Source organism: Talpa europaea (assembly GCF_964194135.1).
Source record: "Talpa europaea genome assembly, chromosome: 1".
Classification (NCBI taxonomy): Eukaryota; Metazoa; Chordata; class Mammalia; order Eulipotyphla; family Talpidae; genus Talpa; species Talpa europaea.
The window spans coordinates 39,644,310-39,665,208 of NC_140073.1; the positions used below are offsets into that span (position 1 = coordinate 39,644,310).

General features: G+C 35.6%; 1 protein-coding gene across 2 annotated transcripts in view; it reads right to left on the bottom strand.

The window, feature by feature from the left end:
• Positions 1-1,715: 1,715 nt before the first annotated feature.
• Positions 1,716-20,899, bottom strand: part of PIK3C2A (phosphatidylinositol-4-phosphate 3-kinase catalytic subunit type 2 alpha) — a gene marked incomplete at both ends in the record, with an annotated part of 63,753 nt that continues 44,569 nt past the window's right edge. For both annotated transcript variants that reach the window (XM_084248419.1, XM_084248418.1), the window contains 13 exons: positions 1,716-1,898; positions 4,314-4,439; positions 4,526-4,635; positions 4,977-5,049; positions 5,135-5,252; positions 6,208-6,332; positions 7,859-8,066; positions 11,525-11,634; positions 12,303-12,459; positions 13,034-13,203; positions 15,474-15,610; positions 19,455-19,584; positions 20,765-20,857. In XM_084248419.1, coding sequence (XP_084104545.1) covers positions 1,716-1,898; positions 4,314-4,439; positions 4,526-4,635; positions 4,977-5,049; positions 5,135-5,252; positions 6,208-6,332; positions 7,859-8,066; positions 11,525-11,634; positions 12,303-12,459; positions 13,034-13,203; positions 15,474-15,610; positions 19,455-19,584; positions 20,765-20,857 — 1,740 coding nt within the window. The remainder of the gene's footprint in view (positions 1,899-4,313; positions 4,440-4,525; positions 4,636-4,976; positions 5,050-5,134; positions 5,253-6,207; positions 6,333-7,858; positions 8,067-11,524; positions 11,635-12,302; positions 12,460-13,033; positions 13,204-15,473; positions 15,611-19,454; positions 19,585-20,764; positions 20,858-20,899) is intronic.

The following is a 20,899-nucleotide window of genomic DNA, read 5'->3' on the forward strand; positions in this document are numbered from 1 at the left end:
TTTTTTTTAACCTGTCCCATAGATACCTTATCAACTCTTCTATTTCATCTCTGCAGGCATCACCATTTACATTAAACATTTGCACAGTTCATAAAAATTCTATTCTGGGCAACTTATTTAGAGATTGTCTTTTCTCTCTTGGTACTCTTCACTGCATGTTTTGTCAGTTATCTCACAGCAACTAATAGCTACAATCTCTATTTCCATTTAAAAAGTGTCTGGCTTTCTACTTGAACCATGAGGTTTATATTTACATATTTATCCAAACTAAACACTAAATTCCATGTAAAGCTGAATGACTAATAAAAATTGAAACTTATTCTTAATGGTAACTGTCGAATAACTTTAATCATGTCCCTTACGATTCTGAATCACATTATATTAAGGAAAGTAGTTCATGTAAATGTACAATGTTTACAAATGTAAGTATGACAGCTTATAACACAAACTTTACCATGAAAGTCTACATTAAAATTCAATCTGGACCCTAGAATTCTTGTCTTGTGCCTCTTGTGAAGATCTTCCCTACACAAGGATTTCTTTTTGCAAACAGGAATGGCCACATGGCTGAATACTTTTCACTTGTTTAATGAAGGAGTGGAGTACAATATATAAAGATGAAATTACCAAACTTCAACTCACACTCCTGGGAATAATGTAGGGTTATAATGGAATGATGGAATTTAGTGTACAGCTACACTGAAGAATCTCATTCAGTTACTGGACAACAAAAACAGATCAAATGGCTGTTTAACTGATTCTTATATCAGAAGCAGAGAAATGATCTTCCTGTGAGAAAAACATTAGTAAGTATACATAATTTCTTGTATTTAGTAAGTTGAAAGTGAGTCAAAACTATCTACTAATTATTTTTAAAGTCAGGGGAAAATAACAGAATGAAGTGCCAGGGAAGCATATGAAGTTAAGGCACCATTATTTACAACTTCAGTGACTGGCACTTATTCTGAAAAAAGCTTTAAAAACATGAATGATACAAAGCAGTATTATTTTTCCCTAATTCTATAAACTACTTAGTAGTTCTTAACATAGCTACCTAGTTTTTGTGCTTTGCTTTCTGCCCTTTGAATAGCAGCTATATTTTATGGTAACATCCTGTAGCTTTCCTTTCCTTTGGTGTTTGCAAACATACACAGTGGTGAAGGCTATAAAGTGTGCACAACAGGAAAGCAAACATGCTGTGTCTATCTAACACAGTATTATCAGACCAAACTAAAGCTATCATTCTGAATTACTCAAGAAATGATTAAACCCTTCACCAATGCAATCTTTTCCAGGACTTGTTATATATTAACCCTTTGCACTCCGCTGTCCCCTCTCAGGGGACATTGCAATTTATTAGTGATTACGGGGAATTGAGGTTATTTCAACGCAACTTTTTGAGACATGCATGTTTCCCTGAAGTTTTATTTTGAAATGGCACAAGAAATTAAATCAAAATATTGTAAAATGGTTTGGAGTGCAAAGGGTTGTTTAGAATTTATAGCATTCTCTATAATGACTTTAAAATAGCAATGGCTTTAGGAAATTCATAAAAGTTAGTTATGTGACTGTTGGTCCAACAGATGTATTTAAAGGCAGCAAGTACACTTTATAATTTCTATCCAAGTATAAAAATACTATACAAAGTTCACAAGGGTAGACGGGTACACATGTTTATAATTATTCTTGATTCCAAAACTCAGAAATTTACTACCTTACAAATAGGTTGCTGCAGCCAGCTGATACCATTTAACCGTCTCTTTGCTCAAGTTGAAATCTTTCAAAGGCAGGGTTATTCCACCCAAGAAAAAGTTTTCCCGCAGAGATTCTGCACTGAGTACACTTAGTTGAAGTTCTCTTTTTCTTAGAGTTTCTTTGCTATAGCCACTGTACACAAGCTACAACAAAGGCAAAAAGAAAAAGTTATAGATTATTTTTTGGTTTCTTGGATTATTTTAAGGGAAAATGTGAGACTTATTAGAGTGACTGATTAATGACACGGATGATGACACACCTAGTGGAATTTGCCTCATATTTTATTTATTTATTTAAAGATTTATTTATTTATGTATACAAGAACTGGGACACAGGCCAGAGATACAGGGGGTGGAGGATTCACCAGAGACAGAAATGGGGAACAGAACAGGTGGATCTACTGAAATACACTGCTGAGGGGAGCAAAGGGCGAGTCAGGAGAGGTCGGCTGTGCCATGTGGGACAGCTCCCTGGCTGGGGTTCGAACTCATGCTTCAGTGGCTGCGAATAGCTTCATAGGTTGTGTTTTAACCCCTTGTGCCACCAAGGAGGCCCTGTCACATATTTTAGTTGTAAATTTTTTATTTCAGGAGTCCAGGGCTATTACTCCTCTAAATATCTGACATTAAGAATATACAAAGTAGGGCCTCCCCAGTGGCGCAGCGGTTGAGCGCTGGGTTGCGATGCTGCCCGCAGCCTCTGCAGTGCCGGTTTGATCCCTGGCTGCTCTCCGGCCACTGGAAGAGGGTCCCACATGGCGTGCAGACCTCTCCTGCCGCCCGCTGCTCCCCTCAGCAGTGTACTTTGGTCCTTCTGCCTGTTCTGCTCCCGGCTCTGGCTCTGGTGAAGTCTCTCACCCTCCCGCGCTTCTGACTGTAGCCAGTGCTTGTATAAATAAATAAATAAATCTAAAAAAAGGGGGGGGGGAACCAATGTTTAAAAAAAAAAGAATATACAAAGTAAATTACTATTGGCTAAAGCAAAAAATACAGTTTTTCTGAGATGGAGATACAGGGCAACTGAAAAGAAACTACATAGTGGCAAGCCTTAGAAATGATCTAATAGCTGGATGAAAGAGATGAAGGAATGAAGATGGAATACCATAATTATAATTGTTTTACCAAAAAAATGAGATAGAATATTTTGTTTTTTTTCTGTTGTATTTCATATATAGTGAAACAAATCATGATTATCCACAATTCAGTGCAAATTCACCAGTTACAAATGTAGCTTATAGCATTTGGAATGTTAAAAGGCTACTACTGTCTTTCAAACACATCACATGCAATGCTTAGCTTTCTTTTTCTCCCAAGAAAAGCTTACTATTATTTCTGCGAAATACCTCCTTAAGTCAATCCTTTCACTCTGACTATAAGAACTAAAAAAGTGGGCCTCCCCGGTGGCGCTGCAGTTGAGCGCTGGGTTGCGAAGCTGCCCGCAGCCTCCGCAACGCCGGTTTGATCCCCGGCTGCTCCCCGGCCACCGAAGGAGGGTCCCACATGGCATGCAGACCTCTCCTGCCTCCCGCAACTCCCCCCAGCAGTGTACTTTGGTCCTTCTGCCTGCTCTGCTCCCCGCTTTGGCTCTGGTGAATTCTCTCACCCTCCCGCGCTTCTGACTGTACCCAGTGCTTGTATAAATAAATAAATAAATCTTTAAAAAAAAACTAAAAAAGTAACATTTCACTTTCTTTAAAATAACTTTACTAAAAAAAAAGTAAATACTACTTTTTGAGCATAATATCAACTAGTCACCACCAAACATATTATAGGCTTACAAAGGTGTGAAAGGATACTCCACAGCTTTAATAAGTTTATATAGCTTTAATGAAAATTCAGAAATTTTTGCTTCCAAATCTCCATCCATATATTTTTGTGTGGATATAATGTTAATGTACACAAGTAATATAATGTTTATCCTAAAGAAGTAGTGGGCTAAGGAATACTGGATTTTAAACATCAGTAAATTTATAGGTTGACCACTGGTTATAAGTTTATAAGTTCTACAATGTTGAGCTGGTCTTTGCTTACTACTTTCAGTTTCAGGTACCTTAAAGAGGTTTGCTGACAGGCTAAAATGCATTAGAAGTATAAATTTTTTTTTTGTTTGTTTGTTTTTCTTCCTGCTACTGGCTTTTGGTTGTTGTTGTTCTTTTTTTTAAGATTTATTTATTTATTTATACAAGCACTGGGTACAGTCAGAAGCGCAGGAGGGTGAGAGAATTCACCAGAGCCAGAGCGGGGAGCAGGGCAGGCAGAAGGACTGAAGTACACTGCTGAGGGGAGCAGCGGGCGGCAGGAGAGGTCTGCACGCCATGTGGGACCCTCTTCCAGAGGCTGATATCCAACATTTTGAAAATGTTGTAGTGGGGGTTCAAGCATTAAAAGGGGAACTAAAACCAAAGTCTTATGATTGAGGGTTCAATTTTGCAACTGATTGAGATTTGCATTATTAACATGCTAGATAGTTCGGCAACAACTAAAAATTTTAAATTCAAAGTGTTCAATATTTAAAATCTCAAAACAAATCAGAAAATGTTAGAAATGATTTTAACTTACCATTTCATTGAATGTTGGATTCCTAGTTTTTCGTGTAATTTTGGTTTTACGTTTGGATGTCTTGTGGGTATCTGGAAGTAGATATGTTTTGACATATGGATTTGGGTCAGCTCCATCTTCAGTAACCTATAAAAAAAAGCAGTCCCTTAACAGTAATCTTCCTACTAAGGAATAGATTCCCTCTACAATCATGATTATTTGTAATCACTCACAAGATCTTTGATGTGCATCACCATGATGAAAAGAGTTCCATTTCGGTAAGAGACAGATAATTTCACTGCTCCCCCTATTTGGCCTGGAGTAGGACTGAAGAGACCTGTATCTGAAAAATACACATATGCTGTCTTTATTTTATCTTGCAATGGTTCAAGCTGTAACAAAATAATTCTGCTTGAATTCTAGGGCCACAACAAGTGGGGGTGAGAGTGATGGGGGAGGTAAAGATACTGACAGGCCACTGATATATACTTCTTTAGTTGGTACACTCTATTAGGAAAATTAAATTTATCCAGAAATACACTGGCTAAGAAAGAATATCTTCCTCTCATTCTCACTGAACTATAGCCAATAACCTGCCAGTTTACCATAGCCACTGAGAAATTACAGACTTGCAGATCATAAGGAAGTCACGAATTATCAATAAAGAGAAAAAAATAATCTCACCTGCAGACCTAGCTATTCCTTCAGCTTTCTCATCACGAAGTAAAGGATGGAAAAAAGTACAAACAAGATCGCACTGAGAAAAAATAAGAGATTCATTAACTTAAATATTATGTAACCTGAAAGACAGTATGCTATTATTTTTCAGTCATGACAGTCACCTCTGCTACATCTGTTGAAGCATTCATCAAACTCTGTAGATAACTGTTTAACTCAATTTTTCTTTTGGCTGCTACATCTTTTATGTTTGTTCTTCCTAGAACCATCCTATTAGGAAAGCTGAAAAAGAAAAATAAACAATAAAAAGAGTGGAATTAAATTATTTCATCAGGAAGACTAAATACATAGAAATACACATTTTTATTCACTTACACTACAAACTGCATTCTTAAATCCACTATAAAGGAAATTTTTATGATTTCCAAGTACTGGTGATAAAGTAGTTCAAGTATCACAATTTTATTATCCTTTGTAAAAAATGGTACATGGTTTTGATAAGTTGCTATATTTATTTTCTAATAATATAATTATTTCCTTTCAAGACTAATCATTCCCAAAAAATAGATGCATATCTGTTCCCCCAAAAAGAATCATGACCCAATTAGCAAAAGCCTGCAGACACCAGTAAAATTCAAAGTCTAAACAGGTAACTTTAACTATGCTTATTTTGGTGGCAATAGAAAAATGAGATTGCACATGGAAAAAAACTGATAGTCACTTTACTGTTTCCTTTTGAAATCTAATCTCACAAGAATATGAATAATTTGACAAAAAAAACTGCTCGTCATTAGTTATGTTAAAACTGAGGGTTTCTAAGTATGAGATACAAAATAAGCACTAAAATTTTGATAAAGTCTGAATGATAAGTTTGCCTCTACTTGTTTTTCAGAGGAGCTCAGTACAAACATAATAGATTATTTTGGCAATGATTTAAAATCTGACTTTTTAAAACCAAGATTCTAAGTTATTATTTTGTTTTGTTTACTACAGCAGAAACAACAAATTTTAAAATCTTGATCATTTAATTCATTGTTTATTCATCCAGCGAACGCACACTTAGTTCCTTGTCTATTGCTATGTCTGGTACTGCATTAGGTCCTTGGAATACAAAGGAAAATAAGTCATATGTGGTTAACAGACTCTTACAGTGCTGATACAAATTTGTGACTTAAATTTTATAATAAAGAAAGGGTTTCCTACAAGTAAGGATTATTTTACAAGGCTAGGAACATACCCTGGTAACTTCCAAAGTGGAAAAATAATACTGAGCTTATTGTGAAGTTCCTGAAACTCGTCAAATGTCCGGAAGACAAATGATGGTTCAAGCTGTCCTTCCCTCAAAATTCGGACTACATAAATCTGAAAAGAAATCATACCCCAAACACATTACATTTATAATAAAATCTCCTTTCCTGACAGAAAGAAAATTTATGGCTTGACTGTTATAAGTAGTCCAAGGGCTTTTAACTTGGTAGTATATATGTCACTAACAGGAAATAGCAAATATAACCACCATTGTATTTATAGCACATCTAACTCTATCCTGAGAGTAATAATAAACATTGTAAGATATATGAACAAGAACTGGAAAGTGAAAATCATATTATTTCCAGAATTAAATTTACTTCCCCAATCAATAAACTTAGTGCATTCCAATGAAAATATTCACAAATAATTTAAGAGTGTTAAGTGGGAAAAAGGCAAAATATATGGTAGCAGGGGGATAAGGGAAAAGTTTTCTTAGTGGACATTTAACTATTATAAAATCACAGTACTTGGGGCCTCCCTGGTAGCGCAAGGGGTTAAGCATCGCACTATGAAGCAACCCGCAGCCTCTGCAGCACGAGTTAGATCCCCGGCCAGGGAGCAACCCTCAAGGCCAGGCAGACCTCTCCTGTCTTGCCCGCTGCTCCCCTCAGCAGTGTATGTCAGTCAGTCTGCCTGTTCTGTTCCCCACTCTGTCTCTGGTGAATCCTCTCACCCCCCCGCATCTCTGGCCTTGTACCCCAGCGCTTGTATGCATAAATAAATCAATCCCTAAAAAAATAAAATAAAATAAAATCACAATACTTTAAGGAATAAAATACTGGTACAGAAAGAGATATATCTAAAGAAGACCAGGAAAAAATTCAAGTATACATACAAACTTAGTATAGTTAAAGCTGGCATTACAAATCACTGGGGGAAGGAATGGACTAATCAGTGAAATGGTGTTAGGAAAAAATACTCAATATAACATTTAAAAATTTACCAATAATAAGATAACAGATAAAAATTAAAATAATACTATAGTCACCTTCAAAATTTATCAATTTGTCAAAAATTTAAATACTAACAGTGTTGGCAAGTATTAGCCAACAAAACTAATAGCAAATGGTGCACAATAACAGCAAAAGGACTATAATGCTATGCTATTTACTGAGGGGGAAAATACACACTGAAGATCCTGTTTTTGTTCAAAAACAAACTTTATATCTGTGTGTTACAATATTTTATGGAGTGACATGAAAATTTGAGACTTTTACTTCACATGCTTCTATGTTGAATTTGTTACAATGTGTAAGTTTTACCTTTAAAATTAAGAACAAATTCAAAAACGGAAGATAAAGGAAAACAGAAGAATAGCACTAGCCTTTTAAGCCTTGTCTCTAAAAGGAAGAATATCACATGGCCCCCCATGGTTTTGAAGCAATTTTATCAAGAAACAAATACCACACCCTCCTCCAATATTAGAAATGCTCCAAGTATGCTTATTTATTTTTGGGCCAGCCACAGAAGAAATAAGTATGAATACAATAAATGTAAATTTAGGAAAGTCAGCAAAGAAGTATGACAGGATAATAGTAATGCATGCAGGAGTACGCAACTATTGAAACCCAACTTACATAATGTTTATCTGGATTGTATTTCTTATGATAAGTGAAAACAGAGACTTCCTTAATTCGACCATCTTGTCTAAAGGAATATGTTTTGGGTGAAAATGAAAGGATGGGCTCATCATTGGAAGGAAGACCAGAAAATCGCAGTTGAGCAAGGTTGTGAATGAAGAAGTTAAACTTTGTGGCAATGCTTCCCAAACTTGATTCAATCAGCCTACAAAATAATCAGAAAATGTGTTAACATGTAAATTTTCAGAACACACAATTTTTTAGTTTTCTTTTATTTATTTATTTAATATTCTTTTTTAAATTTTATTTTTATATTCCCCATACAATTGCAACCCCCTTATTTTGAACACACAATTTTTTTAACATTATAAAAGATGAAAACCATTTTTATAGCTTTTAAAATATTAAGCAGATTCTCATTTTGCCAAGGATTCCTTTTGTCTGTAAGGCAAAAAAACTCATAAAAATATAAAAAAATTTTAGCACAAGAAAGTCTCCATTTCATCCCACTGTTCTCAAGAAATGATGCTTGGTTTTCTTGAGTTCTATGGTATCCAAGACTAATTAAAATTACTAGGTGGGTCCTTCCTGGTGGTGCAGGAGTTAAGTCTCAGCACTATCAAGCTATCGCCAGCAACTGCAGCATGAGTTCGATCCCCAGCCAGAGAGCTACCCTACATGGTGCAGCAGACCTCTCCTGTCTCGCCTGCTGTTCCTCTTCAGCAGTTATTTCAGTAGATCTGCCTGTTCTGCTCCGCACTCTGCCTCTGGTGAATCCTCTCACCCTCCACACCTCTGGCCTATACCCCAGGTTCTTGTATACATAAATAAAAATAAATCTTAAAAAAAATTACTAGGGATGGAGGGAGGATGATTGGTATAATGCCAGAAAGAGGATTTCATTATTTTATTCCCTTGTAAATAATGGGAACGGTGGCAACTAAACAGGGAAAGAAGGAAACAACCAAAATCCAAATTAAAAAGCATCTTAATATCACAATACTATCAATAGCATCTGTTATCAGATTCCTTCTTCAGATAATCATAATTTGACTACGTTGGAAGAATAAATTTTGATGGGATGAGGAGTTTGGTAGAAACAAATTGGAAAGGAAACCAGGAAAAATAAGCATTTTAAGCAAGCAAAGAAAACAAGAAATCTCAGAAACAAGAAAAGGAATGTAGAAAGGAGAATCAAAAAGGATGTGACGGAGCCTCACACACTCCTCTATTTTGGTATGGATTGAATTTTTTTGTCCTTTCTGCTTCTTCCCATTCAGGTGTTGAAATTTCAACGCTGTAGGGCCTTTATGGAGGTAGTGTTTCAATGGCAGAGCCTTAATCCAATAAGATTAGTGTCTTTATTTGAAGAGGAGAAAACTTAAGCTTTCTCTCTTCCCCTCTCTCCTTCATTTGAGGAAACAGCAGAAGGCATGTCTGCAAGCTAGCATCCTCACCAGGAAGTGAATCAGCTAGCACTTTCATCTTGGACCTCCCAGCCTCTAAGAACGATGAGAAAATAAGTTTCTGCTGATTATGCGATCTTCAATGTGATATTTTTCTATGGCAGCCCAAGCAGACTAATACATGCCTGCTTTTACAGTTGTGCCCAAGGGAGCCAATGAATCTCTTATAAAAGACAAAACAAAACCCATCAATACCTAAATTATCAGGATTAGTTTGGAAGGCTATACAAAAGCCAGCTTCCTTCAATTCAATTCAGCCCAGACTCTTGAGACTAGGGAAGTCCAGTCCAGTGTTTTCTACCTCTTCTCCACTGAGAGGAAGAAGGCAAGAGAGAAAGGAGAGAAAAGAACATGAGCTCATGTGCCCCTCCCTACTGTGGCATTATAAAGATGTGGTACCACTAGTCAGTGACCAACCTAGTCATCAGACCTTTATCTATTTTTTAAATTTACATATATTTTATATCATTGTTCATTTTTTTTTAGAATGTTTGCTTTATCAGTGGTAGTCTCCAAAGAATTTCCACCACCAGTTCACCTGTGCACTATTACCATAGTCCCTTGTGTTCCTCCCTCCCTGATTTTGATCCCTCTCCCTCCCCTTCCCCTGCAGAATGTCTTTGATTTATAGTTGTCTGTTTATTTTTGCTTTTTTTAATTATTTTTTCCCCTAATGCCTTATTTGGTTTCCCTATATTCCTCCTATAAGTGAAACCATCTGATATTTTTCTTTATCCTCTGACTTATTTCACTGAGCATAATCCCTTCTAGCTCCATCCAAGTTGCTGCAAATGACATTAGTTATTCTTTTTTGATTGCTGAATAGTATTCCATTGTGTATATACACCACATCTTCTTGATCCAGTCATCTACTTTTGGGCATTTGGGTTATTTCCAAGTCTTTCCTATTATAAATAGTGCCGCAATAAACATAGGGGTACAGGTATTCTTTTGAATTAGTGTTTTTGTGTCCTTTGGGTATATCCCTAGTAGTGGGATTGCTGGGTCATATGATAACTCCATTTTTAGTAGTCTCATCAGAACTTTATAATGTATTTATCAGAAGATCTGATTTTAAAGCATGATGACATTCAAATTCCAGTCATTGGTCATGTGTTTCAAGTACTACATCAGATAGTAACAATTTACTATAGCAGTAAACCAGGTTTGCTATTTTTAAGCTATTTAAGGTACCTTGAAAATTGCTATGGCAGAATTCTGAAAATAGATTAGTATAAATATCCTTTTTAGAAAAAAAAACTCTGTATTTGGCACTGCAGGAACAGTTCATAAATAAGATTTTTGTAATTGAAATCACTAAATAAAACGAGATCATTTTTTATAGATTTTACTTTTTAGAAAAGTTTTAGGTTCAAAGAAAAAATGAGCAGAAAGCACAAAGAGTTCCCCTATACTCCCTTCTCCTACATGTGCCTAACTTCCCCCATGGATATCCATACCAGACACTTGGGGCAGCATGTTTGTCACAATTAGTGACCTACACTGACATAGCATTAGCATCCAAATCCAAAACTTACATTAGGCTTCACTCTTGGTGCTATACATTTTATGGGTATTGACAACTGTAGAATGACATGTATCTACCATTGTAAAATCATACCAAGTAATTTCACTGCTCTGAAAATCCTCTGTGCTCTGTCCTCCTTTCCCTCAACCCCTGTTAACCACTGATACCTTCATTGTCTCCAGAGCTTTGCTTTTTCCAGAATGTCCTATAGTTAGAATCATTCAGTAGGTAGCTCTTCCAGATAGGCATCACTCATTTAGTAATGTATGTTTACATATCATGGTTTGATAACTCATTTCTATCACATGTAATTTTTTTCCTGGCTTCAAATGTCTTATTTATTTTACACATACACACACATATATTTTGAAGTAACAATGGTTTACAACACCATATGTAATTTGGGGCATACGTTCAAACCTCTTCAAGATGTATGTTAGGACACCATGCCCATCCTCAAAACACTCAATCCCTTGGGATCATATTTTGAGATAAATGTGTTTTGTAAGGTACAATTCCACGCCCTTTACATTTATTCAGTAGATAAATTCTGACAACCCATTATTTTTAATCAATCTTTTCCTGCAAATCAGAACTACATTATATTTGTTTAAACTAAGGAAAGCTTAACTGTACATGCTGTTTCTAATATATTTAATTATGCCTTACCTAGTGAAGAAAATTGTAGCTTCTGCATCTGTAGTTTGTGGTTGAAGTGCATCTCTAACATATTTTAAATCTTGAATGCTTGTAAGTTCTGGTAGCCCTGAAGGAATCATCTACAGAAAGGGAATAAAAGTTTGTGAGTTAAATTTTTAAAAAGTCTATTCCCCAACAATCCCTAAAAGCTGGTTAAGTAATCAGATAATCAAAACTAAAGCAAATAAAAACGACAATTTAAGAAACACCAGTTGGAGGAGTCTGTTAGTTTTAGCGAACTAAGTAATTCTTTTATAAATAAGAAAATCGTAGCCAACAAAGTCAATTGTTGGAAATCACAAATGCAGCTTATGGAATAAAAGCTAAAACCAAGACATTTTGTATAGCTCTTAATTTTATATCAACTTCAGTCACAATAAGCAATGTGAGTTTGTTTTTACCTTTTATTTAATTTATAGCCAAAAAAGTACAGATTAAGTGCATAGCTTAATGAATGCCCACAACCCAAAGACTTCCAGATTAAGACACAAAACGCTGACCAGCATCCCAGATGACCTCCTCAGGCTCCATTTTAGTTACTCCTCACCTCACAGTAACCACTCTAATGGCCTGTTTTTTCTATCATATGTAAATGGAGTTGCATATTTCATATAATAGCATTTTAAAAAATATTTTTGTGGTAATATATTTGACATTGGAACTACAGTAAATTTTATTCCCAAGTTCCAAAGGAATTTTAAAATAATGAAACAGAAACATTAATCATATACTTGTAAAGAATAGTTACCAGTGAAAGGAGGTTGAGAAAGAGGTTTGTCTGCTTTCTTATCAAGTTGTAGGCCTGACAGCAGAGGTCTACAAACAATTGAAATCGGATGGTGGGCCTTTCACCTCCATTAATGACATATGCCATATCAGAGGTCAGCACAAAAGGAGCCCGATCCCTATGTAAAAAGAAGGCACATACATACAAAGTATTATTTACATAAGGTATTCAAACAGTGTTACTGCTATTACATAGTTATTGAATCAAACTACCTAAGTCATAGCAATTTTCAAGTGGGAAACTTAATTTCAGAGTTTTGAATTTTCATATTTCTTAAAAATTAATGTTTTCAGGAAAGCTATCAAGTAATATCATTACTTAGATCTTATTTATGTATGATTTTTTTTCCCCTCCAAGGTGAAACTTTTAAAATCCATACACCCAGAGATCAAACTGTCAGTACAAACATAACACAGAGAAAAATTTTGTACCCACTGCCACTAAACAAATGGGAACATTTTTAATGGGTACCATTAGAAAAATACACCTTAATTAATTTCAACAAAGGACAAAGGCTGCACATACAAATCTTTTCTATTACATGGTAAAGTAACCTCTGAGGGTCTTTTTCACCCCCAGTTATGCTCAAAGAAAGTTAAAAGACAAAGAAAGCAAGAAAAAAAGGCATGGCTTTAGGATGTTAATTTGTGAATTAGGAAACACCTTTTCTTTAGCAAGCAGAATACAAGTACCTTTTGAAGCTACCAAACATCTGTGCATGGCCCAAAAATTTTCCAAAGTCAATGTGAAACATGTGTCCTGTGCTTCGAAGCATTATATTGTCATTGTGTCGATCACAGATGCCTAAAACGTAGGTGGCTACACAGCATCCAGCACAAGAATAGATAAAATTCTCAGAAGCCTATAATAATGATATAAACTTTATGAAAAAAATTGTTTAAAGGAAGCATGGTTTACAAAGATAAAAGTAATTCACCACTCTTTATAATTCACTTTCTCAACAATTTATAAACCAGTCTTTTCATATTTCAAAAACATAGACTCTTTCTTAAAGGTGGTTAATGGCTTTTCTCTCTAGCTTTTGATTTTAACAGGCAGGAACCCCAGTTCCTATCAGGGTACATGCTTCCTGTAAGCATCATGTTTGTGAAACCCTGTTCCTCACATTCTGCTGCTCACCACAAGTAATACTGCAGCAAGCTTATTTGAATAAAAGAGTATTTTCCCCTTTTTTGATAAACATAAGCAAGAATACTTATGGGAAGGCATGTAGGGATAGCATATGTAAAGAAGGTCAGTTTATACCTTTAAATACCCAATAATACAATTTATGTGTCTTGTGGCCCATCTGATGACTCCTCAAGTGTTATCTGTAAGTTTCTCAAAACTGAAGACCTTTTACTTAAGTTACTTGTCCTGGGAATCAAATTATTAACATAATATCATGCATAAGGATACAGCAAGATGCATACAAAGAATATTTTTATCTAAAGTATGTGCATTTAGTTTTTACATCTCCACATAGTCAATTTTAGTTCATAATCCCTCCACAGTTACTACTGATGGCACTTATCACAAACTAGGCATTGCAGTACTCTACACACACACACACAGAATGCTTACTCACACAAACACACTACATATAATTATGTGACTATATGTATGTATACATTAACGCATTTAAAATCTCACAACAAAGTAATGACATAGGTACTATTATTATGCCATTTTACATATAACAGCAACAAACACAGAGAGGTAATTTGCCCAAAACCACATAATTGTTAAGTGGAAGAGTCAATATTCAAACTTAGATGATGTGACTCTATTATGTTATTATTCCCTTTACTTAGTAAATTACATAAAAAAGAGCCATATGCATAAAAGGACCTCACTATATGTTAGTTGACAATTATTTTGTGTCAAACAACTTAACTGAAATCACAAAAAAAAGCTAACATTACTATAAACAAGTATTGGCTTCTGCTCACTGTTTTACCCAACCCACAAAGCAGTAAGAAACAGGAATGATCTTAAACAGGAATGATCTACTCTGCTTTATTTCTTAGGTCAACAGAAAACACTTTTAAGTGTATCTATAAATATGATACACTAATGATTTTGACATAAAGACAGGAAAATGATACTAAAACAGATCTCAGATCACCATTAAAAACGTTCTTGAGTCTTCCTTAGGTTAATTTAAGCTCATAAGAGGCCTTAAGTCCTATGAGATTTACCTTTCTTTTGATGTAATTCAAAAATATGATAAAACAAAAACTTGGTTTCTTCAAGAATAATAGTAGTCATCAACAATACAATTTTTTCTATGCAGTACTTTATATATATTAATTCATTTAATTCTTACAATACCATTATTTTTACAGCCATAATACATAATACTATAATATATACTATATATAATATCATGCAGAAGAGGTCACTGAGGTACTGAAAGTTTAAATAATTTGTCCAGAGATCAATAGCTGATAAATGACTTGGGACCCAAATTTATTTTTTTTTTATTTTTATTTTTTTTTTTAATTTTTTTTAATTGAGGCATGTTTCATTTATTTATTTGTTTGTTTGTTTGTTTTGTTTATACATGCAGTGGGTACAGTCAGAAGCGCGGGAGGGTGAGAGAATTCACCAGAGCCAGAGCGGGGAGCAGAGCAGGCAGAAGGACTGAAGCACACTGCTGAGGGGAGCAGCGGGCGGCAGGAGAGGTCTGCGCGCCATGTGGGACCCTCCTGCGGTGGCTGGGGAGCAGCCGGGGATCAAACCGGTGCCACTGAGGCCGCGGGCAGCTTCGCAACCCAGCGCTCAACCGCTGCGCCACCGGGGAGGCCCGGGACCCAAATTTAAATTAAGAGATTCTGGCCCATAATTTTGCTCTTAAATGCCACATGAAAAGCTGTTTCTATAACTTTCTCCACAATCTTTGTGAAATATAACATTCTAGGTTATAAAAATACATTTCTTTTTGTGGTAAAAAGCATTGGTTGCACTAAAATTTCTGCCGTTGAAAAGTGTTCCTTTTTATACTTTTTTCTTTAGTTGGATGATGCTGTTTTCAAAATGAACAGTCACCAGAGCTGGAAAAGGAAAACACTTAAAACCCATGAAAGACATTTTTGACAGTTATTTAGAATAAGGAGGCATGCTAATCACCTTTTCATATTCCTCCTCAGAGGGATTGTATTTTCTCAACCACTCTGCAAGTGGTTTATCTTTAAAGGATCCTGTCACACCATATTCCACTTGGATTTTCCTGAGGGTATCTGAAGATGGAACTAGTTCCACCATGCCTGTAACAACAAAACATTGTTATTTGAAAATGTCTCCCAAAAGTCAGGCTTAAAAAAAATTTCTTGCATTCAATGTTTGACATAACATACCAGTTAGCAACTACTATTGGGAAAAAAAATCAAGGCTGGAAGTCCAACTTAGAAAATGTTAAAACAACTTTCCATTTTCAGAAGTACCCAAGATGTAAAAATTGAACTTGACTATTTGAGACTCTATAGTATGTAGATCCAATGCTACCAACTAACACCCAGCTCTAAGATAAAACAATTTTAATTGCAAACAAGATGATAATGACCTCATTAACATTTACTTATAAGATATATGCTGTGTCATTAAAAAATCTCTATGTGCTTATATAGAAAGATCTCAAAAATGTGATTTTGAAGACACAATTCAGATGGGACATTGTATCTTTGGATTTATTTATGCGCAAGGGGTTAAACACAGCACTGTGAAGCTATCCGAAGTCTGTGTAGCACGAGTTCGATCCCTGGCCGGCCAGGGAGCTACCCACATGGCGCAGTAGACCTCTCCTGTCTCACCCACAGCTCCCCTCAGCAGTGTATTTCAGTTAGTCGGCCTGTTCTGCTCTTCATTCTGTCTCTGGTGAATCCTCTCATCCGCCTCCCCCCATCTCTGGCCTACACCCCAGCTCTTGTATACATAAATTAAAAAAGTATGCAGGGTCAAACTGTAATCTTAGTAGTTTGGTCACATCTGGCAGAATGATTTATTTGGATCTTCTATGCTGTTTTGGTTGCATTCTATAGTTCATAATTCTCAGTGACTTTCTTTTTAAAAGAATACCTTCTTGATTCTATGACTATACCTAATCAAAAATTAAATATACATACAAATTTCTAATTTCATAATCAAATATACACATGTACACATTGCTTCGTACAAAACAGTAGACCAAAGTTCATAAGATACACAAAGTGCTACTATGTATGGAAGATATGGTCCCCATCCTGAGGGAACTTAAAATCAATACAGTGAGGAAGATATAAAATATGCAGTAAATGTCTGGTAAGAATTTAATAATTGCTGAGTCTGCAAAAGGGAGGTGTTATTACAGACTAAGGTGTACTTGCTAAAAACTATAACATCTGGATCTGATTTCCTCATTTGAAAAATAAAGTACAGTGAAATAATACAACTTGAAAAATGTAGCACAGGGCAAGGCACAAAGTAAGTACTCAACCATTAGTTAGAAACAACATAAAAATGAGGAAGCTGATGGTCTCCAAAGTTACATGGAATTCCATTAGAAGTTCAATAATATGGATTAAGTGTGGTGACAGAAAAACTAATCTAAATGAGATGGAGGCTCTCACTGGAAAATCTTAACTTGATGAAATAACTCCATCTTCTAAGATTTACAGGAAAAACCACCAATAAGAAGTCTTACATTGGGGCCTCCCTGGTGGCGCAAGGGGTTAGGACATGGCCTATGAAGCTATCCACAGCCATAGCAGCACGAGTTCAATCCCCAGGCAGGGAGCTACCCACATGGCTCAGCAGACCTCTCCTGACTCTTCCACTGCTCCCCTCAGCAGTGTGTTTCAGTCAATCTGTCTGTTCTGTTCCCCACTCTGTCTCTGGTGAATCCTCTCACCCCCCACACCTTTGGGTATGCATGGATAAATGAATCTTAAAAAAAAAAAATTCTTAAATTTACCCAATTTCCTTTTTGATAAGATAAAGTTTATACACTCAAATTTGAGAAAGGAAAGTGACAAGGCTTTCATAGTGTTCTTACAGATAAAATATGGAGTGGTTGATAGCACAATGAAGTCAGTGAGTAAGCAAGTAAAATACAGTACTTAAAGATTAAACAATTACTTAAAGGGAGATCTCTGGTGTCATGCTACAGAGTTGGTCATTATAGAATATATGTTCTTCAAATTAGTTTAAAAAACAAACCGAGAGGTTCAATGATAGGTAACAAAAATCAGATTCTTAAAAAGAACTCAAGAGGATAAAAAGTAATGGCTCAAATATAATAAGTTAATGTCTTACATTTAGATATAACATACAAAATGTACAAGTATAGAATGGCCAGACATGATTTAGCAGAAGTTAGTATGATGAAGACTTAGTGGTTCTGTCATTAAGTTCCATATTTGTAACACCTGGACACCCTTCTGCATTCTACAAAATCCAGGTGCCATTCTTAGAGACTATGGATCACTTGAGCCCTTTACAGTGAGAACAATGAGGTGATATGGTAACTTAAAATCACGTATGACAAATGGTTGAAGAATGTGGATTTTAGGATCGGAGACCACAATACTGGGTATCATGAAGAAGGACTCAATTTAAGTACATGATAGTCCATGAACAGAACTGAAACTAACAGGTAGAAGATACCAGGACTCAGTTCCCACTCACCTGAATTTAAGAAAGAACTATGCAGCTATTAGTTATCCAAGATAGGATGGTTTACCTTGAAATGTGGTGAATTTCCTTCACTGGCATTTTAGGGTAAGGCATTTAAGTATAAATTGAATGGCAAATGTTAGCTGGATGATTAGAAAAGATAATCTTTCAAGTAACTTTTTTTTTTTTTTAAAGATTTGTTTATTTATTTATACAAGCACTGGGTACAGTCAGAGGTGCGGGAGAGGGAGAGAATTCACCAGAGTCAGAGCATGTAACAGAACAGGCAGACTGAGGGGAGTAGCGGGCACAGCAGGAGAGGTCTGCACGCCATGTGGGACCCTCGCCCGCGGCCAGGGATCGAACCGGCGCTGCAGAGGCTGCAGGTAGTTTTGCAGCCTAGCACTCAACCGCTGCACCACCAGGGGAGGCCCTCAAGTAACTTCTTAATGTTTATAATTACAGTAGATGAAGCATTTCTCATTTACACTAAGCATACTGATCTTTCCCCTCTTTAAAACAACACAGTACTGCTTTTATAATTCTCTTAGAGCACTTAACTTATTAAAGCATTTTCTAATTACTTATGTGTATATACATTTTTAATTTCTCTCCTCTAAGATAGAAGCTCTACAAGTCATTAGCGCTTTGCAGATGGTAGATACACAAAAAACATTTGTTGAAAAAGAACAGTGATAATGATTATAACTTATTGTGCATTTAATATGTGTCAAATACTGGGGTGCTTTACATTTATTAATAAATTTGGTATTATTAAACATGATCTAATATTTCATTTCATTATAATATGTATGTATATAATACCATTAACATTCACACAAACATGTAGTAAGAAATGAATATTTACTCAATAAATAATAAGATGAAGTCTGCTCTATTTATTGCAGAAATGAAACCAAAACCAAAACTTAGCTATGACTTTATTTTTTTAAAGATTTACTTTTATTTCTCTATGCATACAAGAACTGGGGTGGAGGCCAGAGGGGCAGGGGGTGAGAGAATTCACCAGAGACAGTGTGGGGAGCAGAACAGGTGGACCTACTGAAGAGACAGCAGGCAAGACAAGGAGAAGTCTGCTGCGCCATGTGGGTTAGCTCCCTGGCCAGGGATCGAACTCATGCTATAGTGCAGTGGCTGGCGATAACCTGATAGCGCTGAGACTTTAACCCTTCCCTGGAGGGAGGCCCTATGACTTTAATTTTAAATGACAAACTCTAAAAGAACCAGAGTCCTTATTGAGTCACTTAATGGATATCTTGTGAAACATCTGTTAGAGCTAACCACTGAGTTATTTAATGGTGAGCAACTGAATCAATAAAGTAAGTAGCATTAGAATAAAATAATAAAAAACTGGGATCACAGTGTACCTGTCATGCTTTAGGGCAGGTATACTCTGAGCTAGTTCACAAAGGAAAAAAAAGACACAATTAACAGATGTACCTCTATCTCTGCCAGTTGAAAGGCACTTGAATATCACCATCCTCAGATCTAATCCTTCTTTAAGCCAGATCTTGTCCATAATTTTTATCATCTGTAAAGCTAACATATCTTGCCGAAGATCTTCACCAACCTTGAAATCAAGGTAACAAAATGAAACTTGTACCTTTCCAAAAGACTTCATAGATGGGGGTTGGGTGCAGAACAGTGAAAAAGTAAATAATGACATAAACAGAATTGCCTTTTTCTTCTTCTGCAGCATTCTAGAGAAAGTTATTTAACTTCTTCATATCTCAGTTTCTTAAAACTGTACATTTTAATGGGTTTGCTTTTATATGTGTGGCGAATCAGATACACTGTATTAAAGGGCAATATGGGGGATAATCCATATCTTGATTGCATCAATGTCAATATCCAGGTTAAGATGTTACCATTGGGGGAAACTCAATCAAGGAGAGGATCTCTGTATAATTTCTTATAATGGTTTTGAATTCACAATTATCTCAAAAAAGTTTACTTAAAGGAAAAACCTTAAACTTCCTAAAATTACTTAATTCTAATTGAAATCAGACCAAGTTTTCTCTCTTTTAAACTGGATAACTGTAAATTACATAATGATGAATATGTTTTGGAGACAAGCCAACAAAATTATGAAAAAGAATAAGGAGGTATCTGCTTTAATAAATATTAAAACATATAAAATTTCAATAATCAAATGGATGAAATTGTTTTAGGAAAAAGCAAAAAGATTAGAGAAATTTGAGTCCAAAACCAGATTTGAATACCTGGGAACTTGGTGTATGTATATTAAAGTTGATTCAAGAGATGTTATATTTATGAACATCCACTAATCAGACTCACTGAATGAACTAGAACTCTCCAATCTTCCTTCAATAAGTAGTTATTATGCTCATGACACATATGACTTTGACAATACATTCCTCTGTAGTACTCCACTCCTCATTCTTCCCACAGGGAAGTTATATAATTCCTACAACATTGCCACTTCTCTTGGTTTTGCAATTTCACATAGCACAACTATAGGGGTACCATTCATCTCATTAGTCTGTATGAAAGGCACTGCCTGGAATTATGATGTATTCAACCACCAGCACCATATGAACAACTCTAGCTATGAGTTGCATTTGTTCCCAAATCTGTTTGGGAACAGTTCGTGTGAATAATTTTTCAAATAGTTATTCAATTTAGTAAAATATTAAGTAAACAAAACTGCTCTGTAATTTTGGAAATGAAATTTGAGAAAATAATTTTTAAATTATGATTTAAAAATAAAGTGATCTTATTTTGCTCACCTTAAACATGACGTTAATTTCTTCCCCCATGGGATCAGCATTTACCATTGTGACTTTTAGGGGCACAGCATTAGAACTGAAGAAGGAACAAGACTACAAATATAACAAGTTAAGCATTAGAACAATAATACTGAA